Source organism: Podarcis raffonei, chromosome Z (genome assembly GCF_027172205.1).
Source record: "Podarcis raffonei isolate rPodRaf1 chromosome Z, rPodRaf1.pri, whole genome shotgun sequence".
NCBI lineage: Eukaryota > Metazoa > Chordata > Lepidosauria > Squamata > Lacertidae > Podarcis > Podarcis raffonei.
The window spans coordinates 3,219,605-3,234,398 of record NC_070621.1 but is presented as its reverse complement, the minus strand read 5'-3'; the positions used below and the strand labels follow the sequence as shown (position 1 = coordinate 3,234,398).

Here is a 14,794-nt window from a genome sequence, read left to right as displayed (position 1 = left end):
CTCCCAAGAAGCAAGCGTCTTTTAATTTTGTGGCTGTTGTCACCATCTGCAGTGATCATGGATCCCAAGAAAGTAAAATCTCTCACTGCCTCCATTTCTTCCCCTTCTATTTACCAGGAGGTGATGGGACCAGTGGCCATGATCTTCGCTTTTTTGATGTTGAGCTTCAGACCATATTTTGTGCTCTCCTCTTTCACCCTCATTAAGAGGTTCTTTAATTCCTCCTCACTTTCTGCCGTCAAGGTTGTGTCATCTGCATATCTGAGGTTGTTGATATTTCTTCCGGCAAACTTAATTCCGGCTAGGGAACAAAAGAGATATTTACATTTCCCTGTTTCCCAGCCAAGTTAATCACACCCTTTTGTCTTCATCTGGGTTTGTTATTTCTGGAATCCTTACCTGTCTGGCACTCAGGTATTAAGATGTCAGGAATTATCACTCAGGCAGAGGGGCTGCTGAGTGAGCTCACATGTCTATATGAATTTCTGAAGTTTTCCCAGTGAGCCAGTACATAGATACATTTATCAGTGAATTCTTACATTTAGTATCATGCAGCAGAGGCCCTTGGGATAGATAGGAAGAAACTGTGATGAAGTGTTTTGTGGGGACAAATCACAAAAGTCACAAAAGTGATTGTGCTGATTTTGATAGTGGGCTGCATGTGCATGATATCTGCTGGAGGGGCAACCCCCCCCAACCTATACATAAATTCCTGCAACAGGGAGACCCATGCCCCCACACCATTGAGATCCTTTGGAGCGGAGGGCGGTATATAAAATGGCAATAAATAAAACAAGTCCTCTAGCGGGCATGGCGCAAAACAGCAATGTCCTTTTAAGAAGGCGCTTGTGATTTATTGGCTATGGCAAACAGTCTTTTGCTGGCGGGGCCGCTTTTAACCCTTTCACCACAGGGGAATAGAGAAAAGCTACTCGGCCTTGTTCCCAGGCGCTCCCTGGGCGCTGTTGCTAAGGTGATAACCATAGAGCTTTCCTCCCCACCCACCCGCGGACGAGGGAGGGAGAGCGCAGACGCGGAAGTGGCCGCTCTGCGCCGTCATCTCTACGGGCTCGGCGGACGCGAGAAGAAAAAAAAATGGCAGCCGGCGGAGGAGCGGCTCGCGGATCCTGAGGGGCCATTGCCCGCGCCGCCATGTACTCCTCCGCCGCCTCCTCTTCGACGCCGCTGCCACCCTCCACCAGGCGGGACTTCATCACCGTGACCCTCAGCCCCGGCGGAGCCCTCGACGCAGCGGCGGCCGCCGTCGGCGGCTACAACAACAGCAAGGCCTGGCGGAGGCGCTCCTGCTGGCGGGTGAGGGGAGAAGCCATAGAGTCTGGGCTGGTGGTGGGGTGCGCGGAGAGGCAATAAGGGCCGCAGCGCTCTGCCCTCCTCAGGCCGGGGTGGGAAGTGCCGCTCAGGGCGCATGCGTCAAGCCTTGGAAAGCCTGGAAGCCCCCAAGGGTGGGCATTGCATAGCCATAGTCCTTAGGGTGGTTACGACTCTCCCCCTCCAACTTCACCAGTCCAACCCAAATGGAGCAGCTAAGAGTCATAGAAGGGACCCCTAGGGTTATCCAGCCGGGCCCCCTGCAGCGCAGGAATCTCGGCTAAAGCATCCGGGACAGATGACCACACAGAGTTCGCCACCTCCCGAGGGAGACAGTTCCACTGTCGAACAGCTGTTACTGTCACAGAAAGTTCTTCCAGTTGTTTGGTCGGAATCTCCCTTTTTGTAACTGGAATCCATGGGTTCAAGTGCTCCCCTCTGGAGCTGGAAAACAAGTTTGCTCCCTCTTCCATATGACAGCCCTTTAGATTTAGTTGTAGGGCCAGGTGAGAAATGCAGGAACTTCCTCTGACCCCTTCCCTGCAGTCTGAAATGGTTGCATTAGCTGCGCTGGTTGGATTTCTGTCTCACTTTTATGTACTGTTGTAGAATGACTGAATGACTGATTGCTTTCATATCCCACCTTCTCCTCCAAGGAGCTCAAGGTACATGGTTCTGAGTGCCATAATAAAGCATGCAGTGTGATCCACTTCCTCATTTAATCCCCACAGCAACCCTGTGGGGTAGGTTAGGCCAAGATGCAGTGACTGTCCCAAAGCCACCCAGTGAGCTTCATGAGTGAGTGGGGATTTGAACCTTGGTCTCTGAGGTCCTAGCTTGATCTCCTAATCACTACATCAGCACCAGCTGTCAATCACCTTGTGGGGAAAGGGTGTGGGAGAGTGCAGCTGGAGGAGGTGCTGGGGTGGATTCTGCTTGCTCTCCTTCCCGTTGTTGTTGATGTTACAGTCATACGTTGGGTTGAAGCAGCTTCGGGTTGAGCATTTTCGGGTTGCGCTCCGCGGCAACCCAGAAGTAACAGAATGCATTACTTCCGGGTTTCACCACTCGTGCAGACGCTCAAAATGATGTTATGCGCAGAAGCGGCAAATCACAACCCGCGCACACGCAGATGTGGGTTGTGTTCGCTTCAGGATGTGAACGGGGCTCTGGAATGGATCCCATTCACATCCAGAGGTACCACTGTATTGTAATGGTTGATTGAATGGGGGTTTTTTTAAGGGTAATATTATGGATAGTAAATGTTGGTGTGTTTACCTTTGTTCCTTCAAAGGGCAGGGTTATAAAAAGAACAGGAAGAGTCCCATAGGTGCAGGAAACTGGACTATTAGTAACAATTTATAAGAATATCAATTCCAACATGTTTTGAAAACAAACCTGGAGTTTTCATTTTAGATTAATAGACTCCTGCCCCTCCTGGGTTCCTTCCAGCTTTTATTTTTTTTTAACTTCTTTTTATTAAATTTCATGTAAGTAACCAAAAAGGAAAACCAATTAACAGTTACAAAGAAAAGAAAAAATACATAACAAATATCTAAACATAACATAAAAATATTGTCCATTTCCGTTACAGTTCTTTGTCTTCACGCTTGTCTCTTTATATCTTAGGAACTTAAATCATTCTTCTACACTCTGTTGACCTCCATCCCTCCCGCTTTCAGGCTTCTTAATATACATAATTTATTTTTCCTGCAGCTAGTGATTGTTAATAATTTGCACGTCGTAAGATTTATATCAGACCTGCTATAGTTTTTAGACTTCTATAATTCCCTTCGATGTATATCATAAATTTGTTCCAGTCATTAATAAACTTTGTATTTTTTTGGTTTCTGATTTTTTGTGTCATTTTTGCAAGTTCAACAAATTCAAATAATTTTGTTTGCCAGTCTCTAATTGATGGGGTATCTTGGTTTTTCCAATTTTGGGCAATTAATAATCTGGCGGCGGCTGTGGCATACTGAAATAGTATCTTATCTTCTTTTTTGATTTCATCCCCAATTATCCCTAGTAGGAATGCTTCCGGTCTTTTGGGAAATGTATATTTGAATATTTTTTTTAACTCATTATAAATATGTTCCCTGGGTTCCTTCCAGCTTTTAAAGATAGGTATATGAACAAATGTCCATGGAGTCCAGGATCCTGCTTCCCTCAGTGGTCAACCAGACCCCCCCCCCCCCCGTTTGATGCTGCTAGTATCTAGTATTCTGAACACAGGTGTTCCAGCCCAGCTCCTCCTATGTTCTTCTGATAATTCAATCAGTCCAGAGGGGGCCTGTCAGGTCAAGCATCCTCTTCCCCCAGTAGCCAGCCACTTACCCAAGTCCACATGTGAGGCATAAATACAACTCCCATTGTTGCTTCCTAGCAACTGATACTCAGAGCCATGCTGCCTCTGAAATCTGGTGGCTCAATACAGCCATCACAATTGGTAGTCATTGATTGGCTTTTCTCCTATTTATTCTCCCCCCTCCCCTTGATTTTCAGACCAACATTTATTCTCCAAAGCAACTTGCATCAGTTCATGATGCTGGCAGCAGGTGCTGTACCTTCAAGGTGTAGGCAGGGTGCCTTTCTCTCCCCACTGAATCATCACAACAACAAAAGACAGACCTCTGGGGTGCGACAGGAAACAGAGAGGTGGCATTAGCCCTGGCAGCTTCCTTTTTGAGAAAGAAACTTTGAACAGAGAACTGGCTCTGTGTTTTCCTCAGACAGCTGTTGCTGTTAAGCCATGAAAAAGTCAAGAAGCGGCCTTGATCCAGATCTCATGAGCTGTGCTGTACGTAAGAGGAATCTCTGGCATTTCTTGTTTTTTGTTTTAGGAAAGATGCTGACAAGAGAGGGAGGTGCCCAAGTGCAGTGAAATCAGGGCAGTTGTGGAGGCGCGTGGGACAAGGAAGGTTCATGTTGCTCCCCTTTATAAACTCTCCTTTCTAATCCCTCCGTAGCGGAACAGCTATGGTGGCTGCATAGAACCTCCATGTTCAGAGGCAGTGTGCATCTTGAGTGCCAGAGGGAAGGGGGTTCTTGCCCTCCTGCCCTGCTTGTGGGCTTTCTGGAAATATCTGGCTGGCCGCTGTTGGAAGCAGGATGTCGCACTAGGTGGACCTTTCGTGTCATTCAGCTGGATTCTTCTTACTTCTTTATGGAACTATATCAGTGGTTTTTATTTAGGATCTGTGTTCAGAAGCTGGAGGAGATGCTGGAGGCATACAAGAGAGAGAGGCCAGGGAGGCTGTTGTATTTCCTGTTTCGGACTTTCCAGGAGGCTTCTGGCTGGCCTCTGTTGGAACCGAGTCTTGGATTGGTCAGTCTGAGCCAGCAGGACTGGTCATCTGCTCTAACTTTTTCTCCACAGTCACAGCACAATTTAAGTTGTTTAACTGTTTTTGCTTGCAGTTTGTTCCTTTCCCCTTCCCTCCTCCCTCCCAACAGTTAAATTTCAGATTTTAAGTCCTTCTAGAAAGGTGTGTGTGTGTATGTACTGTATTATACTATAGAGCAGAGTGGGGCAGAAAATAAGTCAGGATCTGTAGGTAGATTGGGATCCACTGCTAGATCTCTGGGTAATCTGAAGAACACCAAGAATGATTTCTCACTCCCAGTTGCTTAAAATTTACTGCATACAGTTCTGGTTGCCTTACTACAAAAATGTTATTGTAGAGTTGGAGGGCAACCAAAATTATCAGTTGGGGGGGTTGGGGAAGTTTCCGATGAGGGAAGTTTGCAGCATTTGGGACTTTTTAATTTAGAAAAAAAGCCAATAAGAGGTGGCAAGATAGGAGTTTATAAAATGATGCTTGGTATGAAGAAAGTGGATAGAGAAAAGTTTTTCTTCCTTTATTGTAATACTCACTAAATGTTGCAAGATCCTGTGTTCCTGACAATGGCATCAACAAATTTACCCCAAATATTGCTGAAATACTGAAAACTGGGGAGGCGGGAACCCAGAGTGGATATTTTATGTAGAAGGGCTATGTGCTCTGCTCAGTTCTGGTGCTCATAAGAAGTTCCTGGGCTCAGAAGTCTTTCATTCTAAGATTTTGTTTTTTGACATGGTTGATCTTGGGGTTCCAGTAAAAAAGCAAAGTGGATCCAGCAAAGCTGAAGTCTGCCCACCCTTATTGTAAAGTTTCATATGTGGTAAAGGAACACTGTCTACATAATTGCTTCAGAGATTCATCCTTGCTTTTCTGTGTAGAGTGAAAAGGGAGATACAAACTGGGAAGTGTTTAGTGCAGCTTGTGAAAACTCACACGGAGACCCGTGGTGTCAGTGCATTCATGTCATGAGCTAGGGTTCTTTTCTGATTTAGACTTGTGAGTTTTTGGCATTATTTATTTATTGCTATATAAATAGCGCAGTTATTTGCATTTCTGATTTCTCTCTCTATTGTTTCAATCTCAGAAATGGAAGCAGCTGTCCCGCCTCCAGCGGAGCTTGATCCTCTTCCTGTTCGCCTTTCTGGCTGTCTGCGGAGTCATCACTTACGCAAACATGTCCGAACCTTGGAAAAGTAGGTCTATTTAACTTACTTAGCTTTTCTGCAGCTTAGCAAGGTTGCAGATTTGTAATTTGTAATTTTTAAAAAGCAACTAAAGCTTTCATCCTAAACTCAGGATAGGTTTGGAAAGTTCTATACACAGAGAGAGTCCTTTATGCAAAAGGAAGAGGCCCTTCATTGCTGGGAGGCCAGTTTTAAAGCAGCAACCACTGGAGAAAAATTAAGGACATCTTTGCTTATTTTCAGAGGCTGTTCTGCTTCTTTTGTGTTACTGTAATCAGCGGTGCTGAATGCAAGTTTAGACCACAGTGAAAATCCCCACCCCACCCCGGCCTCCCTAATCAAGGGCATATTGGCTAAAAAGTATTTACATGGGATGTAAAACAAATTCATGATCTCATTTGGGTGTTAATAATAAATGTGATGTTTTTGTACCTGCTGAGAATGTTAAGATCCTAATGACTTATATCAGTAGTATAAGCATATAAGCATCTACACGATCATTGCTGAAGTATTCAAACACTTGAAACATTCAACTTCTACTTCATTGTACAGTGGTACCTCTGGTTGCAAACGGGATCCGTTCCGGAGGCCCATTCGCAACCTGAAAAAAATGCAACCCGCGTCTGCGCACACGCGGGTCGTGATTTGCCGCTTCTGCGCATGATGTCATTTTGCATGCATGCGCGAACAGCAAAACCTGGAAGTAACCCTTTCCAGTACTTCCGGGGCGCCGCGGGACGCAACCTGAAAAAACATATAATGAAGCATTATAGAGGTTGTAGAGTTGGAAGGGGCCACAAGGGTCATCTAGTCCAGCCCCCTGCAGTGCAGGCTCAAACTCACAACCATTAGATTAAGAGTCTCTTGCTCTGCTGACGGAGCTAACTTGATTGATGCTTAGTTCACAGCAAAAGTTGGCAAGCTATTATTTTGGAATTGTGCATGCACTGAAGATGAAATACATATTTTGTTAATATGTTACATAAAACATGTGCGAGTTAGTGAGTACCCCCTCTGGACTGCTGGGCCCCAGCTGCACCTGCTGCCCTGTCATCAGCCCTGACTGCAATAATGAATGAATCGAAAGATCAAACCCGGTCTCAGCTCTTTGGGCTAATTTGTAAGGGAAAAAGAAATTATGCTAGTTCTTCTTGGTGGGTGATTTTTGTTGTGGGAGCAAGATACATTGGACAGGGCACAGTTATGGTTTCCATGGTTTTGTTTATTGTTCTGGTAAGCCTGAAGCCAGCATGTAAACATGTTTAACTGGATGAGATCTTACCAGGAGTCTTGGACGTTCATTTCATTATGTTGCATCAGGTGGCATTCACTGCAGTTAATTTCTCTTTCCAGGTCTAACCAGCAGAGCTTCAGAGGAACAAAAGACTTATATGGAGGTCCCTGGGTTGAAGCCAGCAAATCAGGCAGTTCTTCCAATTCCACAAAACGCTGATGCCAATCAGGGGGATTTTGCACTTCAAGTAATTCTCTCCCCAATGTCTTTTTTGGAATTTAGAGGGTTGAGGGGTAGCAGCCTAACACACAGCAGGCACCCTCTGTATCTAAGCGTATGATATTATTTTATTATTTGGCTAATTGTGCTGTTTAAAATGTGTATTTTATATCGGACTTCCTTTAGTAATGCTCCCTTTTGAAAAGTAAGAGGTGACATGATGAACGTTTATAAAACGATGCATGGCATGGAGAAAGGGAATACAGAAAAGTTTAATTTCTCCCATATCGCTGGAACTCATGGACATCCAGTGAAACTGAATGTTGGAAGATTGAGGAAGAGAAAATAAAGTACCTTTTCATGCAGCACATAATAATAATAATAATAATAATAATAATAATAATTATTATTATTATTATTATTATTATTATTATTATTATTATTATTTATCACTTGTTTCCCCAGCCACTCTGGGCGGCTTCCAACAAAAACCAAAAATACACTAAAATGTCACACACTAAAAACTGAACAGGGCTGCCTTCAGATGTCTTCTGAATGTCAGGTAGTTGTTTATCTCTTTGACATCTGATGGGAGGGCATTCCACAGGGTGGGCGCCACCACCAAAAAGGCCCTCTGCCTGGTTCCCTGTAGCTTTGCTTCTTGCAGTGAGGGAACCACCAGAAGGCCCTCGGCACTGGACCTCAGTGTCCGGGCTGAACGATGGGGGTGGAGACGCTCCTTCAGATATACTGGACCGAGGCCGTTTAGGACTTTAAAGGTCAGCACCAACACTTTGAATTGTGCTCAGAAACGTACTGGCAGCCAATGTAGGTCTTTCAAGACCGGTGTTATGTGGTCTCGGCAGCCGCTCCCAGTCACCAGTCTAGCTGCCACATTCTGGATTAGTTGTAGTTTCCGGATCACCTTCAAAGGTAGCGCATTGCAGTGGTCCAAGCAGGAGATAACTAGAGCATGCACCACTGGCAGTTAAACATTGGAACTAGCTCCCACAGGAGGAAGTGCTTCCCATGAGCTTGGATGGATTAAAAAGAGGATTAGACAAATTCATGGAGGATAAGGCTATCATTAGCTACTAGCCACAACAGCTACGCTCTGCCTCCACAGTTGGATACAACAATTTTTCTAAATGCTGGTTGCTGCAAGCTACAAGGGTGGAGGAGAGTGCTCCTGTGCTCAAATCCTGCTTGCAGCGGGTAAGAGGTGACACAACAGACGTTTAGAAAATCATGCACGGCACAGATAGAAAGAAGTTTTTCTCCCTTTTTTCATGACACTAGAACTCGGGGTCATCTGGTGAAGCAGTAATTCTTCTGAATATCAGTTGCTAGATGCTGCAGAAGGGGAGAGGGCTCTTGCGCCCAGATCCTTGTTGTTGGTTTCTCTTTAAGTCCCCTGGTTGGCCGCTGTAAGAACAGGATGCTGGGCAATTGGCTTGATCCAGCTGGCTCTTCTTAGGTTCTTATGAGTACCTAAAATACAACAACCCTACCACAAAGGAAAGGGACGCGGGTGGTGCTGTGGTCTAAATCACACAGCCTAGGACTTGCTGATCAGAAGGTCGGCGGTTTGAATCCCCGCGACGGGGTGAGCTCCCGTTGCTCGGTCCCTGCTCCTGCCAACCTAGCAGTTCGAAAGCACGTCCAAGTGCAAGTGGATAAATAGGTACCGCTCCAGTGGGAAGGTAAACGGCGTTTCTGTGCGCTGCTCTGGTTTGCCAGAAGCGGCTTAGTCATGCTGGCCACATGACCCGGAAGCTGTACGCCGGCTCCCTCGGCCAATAAAGCCAGATGAGCGCCGCAACCCCAGAGTCGGCCACGACTGGACCTAATGGTCAGGGGTCCCCTTACCCTTTACCTTTACCAAAAAGGAAGAACAGGAGAGGGAGGCTTTCATTTGTCTTTCCTACCATTGCCAATCTTTTCAAGGCTGCCTGGAACACAACTTGATTAATCATTAATCTGAGGAAATGCCAGACTCGTGACTAGGCTTCTCTGCCAGCACCTTTGCTTCTCAGAAAGGAGACTGAGGTTTACGAAAGGCCCTGTATGATTGCTTCACATCTTTAATCTTTGACTCCCAGCCCAGGACTCCACCTTGGGTCTTTTGCAGGCTGCTGGCGAAGTCTTGCATGCTTGCCACTCATGTAAGCAAGACTCTTTGGGTGACAGCCCTGTCCCTCAAGCCCTGGGCCATTGGTGTGTCACCTAGTGTGGTCAGAGGTTGCTGCTGAAGGAAGCTCAGGTCCACTTGGGATACAACTTCTCTGGCAATGTGGGCGAGAGAAGTGGTCTATGTCCTGAATTTTCCCTGTGTCTGAAGTTTGGCAGGATTGCTGGGGGGGGGGGGCAAGCACCCTATCCAGTCTCATTGGGTGGTGCAATTATGACTCTCTTTTGCTTTGGAGGCAGGGCTGTGCAAATGGCTTCATGCTCCGTCCCTTTTCATAGGAGGCACATTCCATTTTCCAGTCTTGCCTGTATTTCCAGGCAAGGGGGACCCTCGCAGACCTTTTCATGGTAGTAGGTGGTGTTAACGGAGAATTCTGAGGACTCCCTTGGACAAAAAACAAGGACACCAGCCAGGAATACAAAACAGCAGCCAGTAGGCTTGGTCTTTATTGAAGACTGTCGTGACAGGACTCCCACCTGCCACCAGGTGGAACAAGGTGGAAGCCCCGAACAAAAGAGAACCCAAACTTTTATTAGCTGCTAATCCCCATGTTACACCCCCCAAACTACATCACTAATACACCCCGGTTACATCATGAAAGGGGAGGTCTGGTGGCAGTAATCTGAACATCCTGGACCCTGCCCCATGGTTCCCCTTGGCCTCCACCAAACACCCATCAAGTGTAACAAAAGAGATATTTACATTTCCCTGTTTCCCAGCCAAGTTAATCACACCCTTTTGTCTTCATCTGGGTTTGTTATTTCTGGAACGGCTACCTGTCTGCTGAGTAGCTGAGCTCACGTGTCTATATGAATTTCTGAAGTTTTCCCAGTGAGCCAGTACATTGATCACTGAATTGTTACATTTGGTATTGTGCTGCAGAGGCCCTTTGAATAGAGAGGAAGAAACTGTGATGAAGTGTTTTGTGGGGACAAATCACAAAAGCCACAAAAGTGATTGTGCTGACTTTGGTAGTGGGCTGCATGTGCATGATATCTGGTGGAGGGGCAACCCCCCCCCAACCTATACATAAATTCCTGCAACAGTGGCATCACTATTACTGGCCTGTTTTCTTCTGACCTGATGAGAGAAGCCTCTCATCTTAAAGAAGCAAATGGAGGCTAGTAATGAGGCCAGGGCTCAGTGGGGCTTCCTGTCCTGAGAAACTAGGAAATAGCTGGATTCAGTTCCCTGTCAACAGATGAAAGGGAATTGCTGAAGTTGGGGGCAGTTTCAGTTTATCCCAGCCCTGCAGATATGGTCACAGACATTGTCGTAGAGCCAAGTCTCCCCTTACTTCCCAGTCTTGCCTGCCAAAGGTGACAAAGCAAGTGGCTTTTTACAGGTATGTGTAGGTGTGTATGGGAAGGTGGGAAGTCATTGTTTTCTTCCTCTGCTCCATTTCCTTAGAAACCTCCGAAGCAGCTTCCTGTCCGGCGGGGACCTCCTAACCTGCAGATCAGGCCCCCATGGAGAGACTCGAGGCTGAACTTCCCAGATGTAGCAGCCAAGGAGGAGGGAGAAGCTGACCAGGCTGGTAAAGAACAAAAAACGGAGAAGTCCGTCATCAGGTAGTTGGCAGGAGGAGCATTGCTTGGTTGCAAGAAAGTTATAACACACATTTCGACCCTTTAGGAGAGACAACCGCAGGAGCAGCAGGAATGGAGATGTGAAGCTAACATGGAAAACATCTAGTGACAGACGCCTGGGCTTCAGTTCAGCTGGGGGTTAAGTTCTGAGACTAAGGAGAAGCTACACGCTGGCACCACAGAGGACCTGGGAGTGTTCTGGGCATAAGGGGCAGTAAGGGAGAACCATTTAAGAGACTTTTGTGCGGAGAAATCTGCACCCCCGGGAAAAGAGGAGCATCTATATTTGGGTATGCAGCACCCCAATCCTTGATTGAGCCTTTGTTGTGCATCTTTCTGACGTTGCTGTGACAGCAGAACCCAGACAGTTTTCCTTGAATAGTTCTCTTTTTGCAGCTGGAGAGGAGCAGTTATTGAGCCGGACCAGGGCACAGAACCTCCTTCCAACAAAATAAAGGAACCAGACAGGCCCTTGCCTGTGGAATCCGAAGATACTAAAGAGCCAGGTAATGAGTCAAGGGGAACCCCCATCTCTGGTGAGGTCAAAGCTTATTCCTGCCATGCAGGCAGTTGCTGGTTACTGCTACACAAAACAGACAGGTCTGAAACAGACATGTCTGTTGGGTACAGAGACTGTTGGGGAAATATCCAGGTTCAAGCCTGATACCCTGGGCTGCTTGGAACGGCCAATAGAATCCAGACGCCAGTCATCAGTAAAATAGGATGTTTATTTAGGTGTTGCAGAGCCGATGCATCACAACCTCATCCACCAAGTAGTATGGGGACGGCACATCAAATATGAAAAAAGCACAAGCATGGTATACAGTTACAAGCAAAGGGTCAGGTCTGTCCATATACGGCAATAACTTCCACCTCCTAACTTCTACCGGCTTCTACAAGAGATGGCAACAGGCTTCTAACTTCCTTATCTCTTCTCCTACAACAGTTTATAGTAACAAGTGTGGTGTAGTGGATAACTCGTAATCTGGTGAACCGGGTTCGCGTCTCCGCTCCTCCACATGCAGCAGCTGGGTGACCTTGGCCTAGTCACACTTCAGTCTCTCAGCCCCACTCACCTCACAGAGTGTTTGTTGTTGGGGAGGAAGGGAAAGGAGAATATTAGCTGCTTTGAGACTCCTGAAGGGGAGTGATAAAGTGGGATATCAAATCCAAACTACTCTTCTTCTTCAAGTTCCTGCTTATGTGCTACTTTGTCCTTCTCTCACAGTTCTGTTGTGAACACAGCCTTCACATTCCAACCCTCACTAGCTCAGTCCTTCCCAAACACTTTTCAATTTCCATTCTTTAATTTATCTGACATATTAGTGAAGATGTGGGCTCAAGCTTTCTTCCTGTCATTTCCCCTTTGTTTCAGACAGTATGGCTGCATATAACATTCAAATTTTGTTTATTTTAACCTTTTTTAACGCTCATGGCGCTGTGTGTTAAACCACAGAGGCTAGGACTTGCTGATCAGAAGGTCGGCGGTTCGAATCCCCGCGACGGGGTGAGCTCCCGTTGCTCGGTCCCTGCTCCTGCCAACCTAGCAGTTTGAAAGCACATCAAAGTGCAAGTAGATAAATAGGTACCGCTCCGGCAGGAAGGTAAACGGTGTTTCTGTGCGCTGCTCTGGTTTGCTAGAAGCAGCTTAGTCATGCTGGCCACACGACCCGGAAGCTGTACGCTGGCTCCTTCGGCCAATAAAGCGAGATGAGCGCCGCAACCCCAGAGTCGGCCATGACTGGACCTAATGGTCAGGGGTCCCTTTACCTTTACGGTTTTGTTTTAGCCGTGGTTTGTTGGAACAAACTAGGATCAGTCTTGTGGATAAACAAAGCAACCATGCCTAATTTTGCCTAATGCTGATTTCACTCTTCTAATGGCTCTTGCCTCACATCTTTAGCCATGTGAGCGTCTGGGGAGGGGTGCTGAAAAAAACCAGGTTCATGCCAGTAATTGCATTCAAAAAGTAATGGGAAATCATGGTTGCACAAGCCAGTGTTTCTAAGCCAACTTCAATCCATGGTTTCACATTCTGAATTGTTAGTTTCCCCTCCCCCCCCCAAATTTATCAAACCTATTAGTCACTTGTCACCTGAAGGTCTCCAAACAACTTACAGTAAAAATAAATAAATACACACACAACCATAAGGGAAGAAAAAAATATATAAGGGGATTGTATAATACATTAATGTATTGTCTAACAAAACACTTATGAAAAAGCAAAAAATAAATAAATAGACTTATAAATAATAACAGTGCTTAACTAATAAGTTTGATAAATGGGGGGGGAAACGGTTTGGTAGTTGACTAGTGTAGGCGAATCATGCAATGTCAGAGCGGGCCCTTGCCTAAACAGAACCCAGAGACCTGGTCCCAGCAGCTAAGTTCCTGTGTCCTACAGCTGAGTTCTTTTGCTTTCTGATTTTAGTACCTCTCAATGAGCGCCAGATGGCAGTGATAGAAGCATTCCGCCACGCTTGGAAAGGCTACAAGGAGTTCGCCTGGGGCCATGACGAGCTGAAGCCCATCTCTAAGTCGTTCAGCGAATGGTTTGGCCTTGGCCTAACACTCATTGATGCCCTGGACACCATGTGGATCATGGGCTTGAAAGAAGGTCTGCCCCATTTCGCCCATGTCAGCTTTTTCACTTGGCCTCATTTACTTGATTTATTTTACCAAATGTCGATACCACTTCATCATAGCAGAACCTCTTGAGTGGTTTATGGGAAGCGTTGAAATCACCAGTAAGACAGTTAAAAGCAAATAAGGAAAAGCATTTATAAAAGCAAAGTCAGTAAACAAAAAGAAGAGATTTAAAACATGCCTGCTTTTATGTGTCTTCATAGGCTTGCTCAAACAAAAATGTTTTAAGCAGAAAAAATACAGTGAAGGCACTTGCCTGATGCCAATAGACAGGGAGTTCCAGAAAGCAGGTATTGCTGTGCCAGAAGAATGATTTATTGCAGCTGCAGAACAGGTATTACGTGGCATCTGCAACAGTGGCAGATCTGCAGATCAGAGTGGTCAAATGGGCACATGCGGAGCGAGGCAATGCCCTCCTTTCCATTGTTTTTCTTGCTCCTCCAGTGTTATCTGAGGTGCCAGAACCTTTCTGCCAGAGCTGGCACATTACCTTGAACATTAGCACACTTTGCTGTAGCTGCAGAAGGTTTTCTTTTTGGTCTCTTGTGTGTGAGTTCGGGGGAGAGGGTTCAGTTTGGGCCCCCAGCCCCACGTTGACCGTGTCTGCTGTGGGGAGCTTCACCTGCCTCCTACCCCCACCCACTTCCACATGCATGAATGGTAGAGAGCTCTATTGGGCAGGGACCATAGCTGCCGCAGAGCACACTGTGCAGATGCTAAGGCACTGGCATCATCTCCAGTTAAAAGGGTCCAGGTGAAAAGTGATGGCAAATACACTTTTCTGCATAAAAAGCTGGACAGCTGTTGCCAGTTAGAGTAGGCAGCACTGGACTAGATGGACCAGTTTCCTGACTGGGCATAAAGGCAGCTTCTCCTGCTCCTAGGCCAACAAAGGAAACCTGTGTTCAGCACCTGGGGGGGGCTGCTCTTTTACCTGGCATCCAGGTGGGCAGGAGCCACTCCCAGATGTGGCCTTAAGAATGAGGGTGGGGGGCTTTCCTGAGTCTTCCCTTCCCCAGCAGCCCAGAAAACCTTGGTGCAGGGTTTCAGTCGACAAA

At 46.5% G+C, this 14,794-nt stretch overlaps 1 protein-coding gene across 3 annotated transcripts in view; it reads left to right on the top strand.

The window, feature by feature from the left end:
* Positions 1-1,080: 1,080 nt before the first annotated feature.
* Positions 1,081-14,794, top strand: part of MAN1B1 (mannosidase alpha class 1B member 1) — a 28,029-nt gene continuing 14,315 nt past the window's right edge. For 2 of the 3 annotated variants that reach the window (XM_053373766.1, XM_053373764.1), the window contains exons 1-6: positions 1,081-1,314; positions 5,758-5,866; positions 7,211-7,338; positions 10,912-11,072; positions 11,487-11,596; positions 13,522-13,707. In XM_053373766.1, the coding sequence (XP_053229741.1) occupies positions 1,153-1,314; positions 5,758-5,866; positions 7,211-7,338; positions 10,912-11,072; positions 11,487-11,596; positions 13,522-13,707 (856 nt within the window). In that variant the 5' untranslated portion in view covers positions 1,081-1,152. Of the gene's footprint in view, positions 1,315-3,834; positions 4,130-5,757; positions 5,867-7,210; positions 7,339-10,911; positions 11,073-11,486; positions 11,597-13,521; positions 13,708-14,794 lie in introns of all 3 variants that reach the window. The other variant, XM_053373765.1, reaches the window with a different exon arrangement.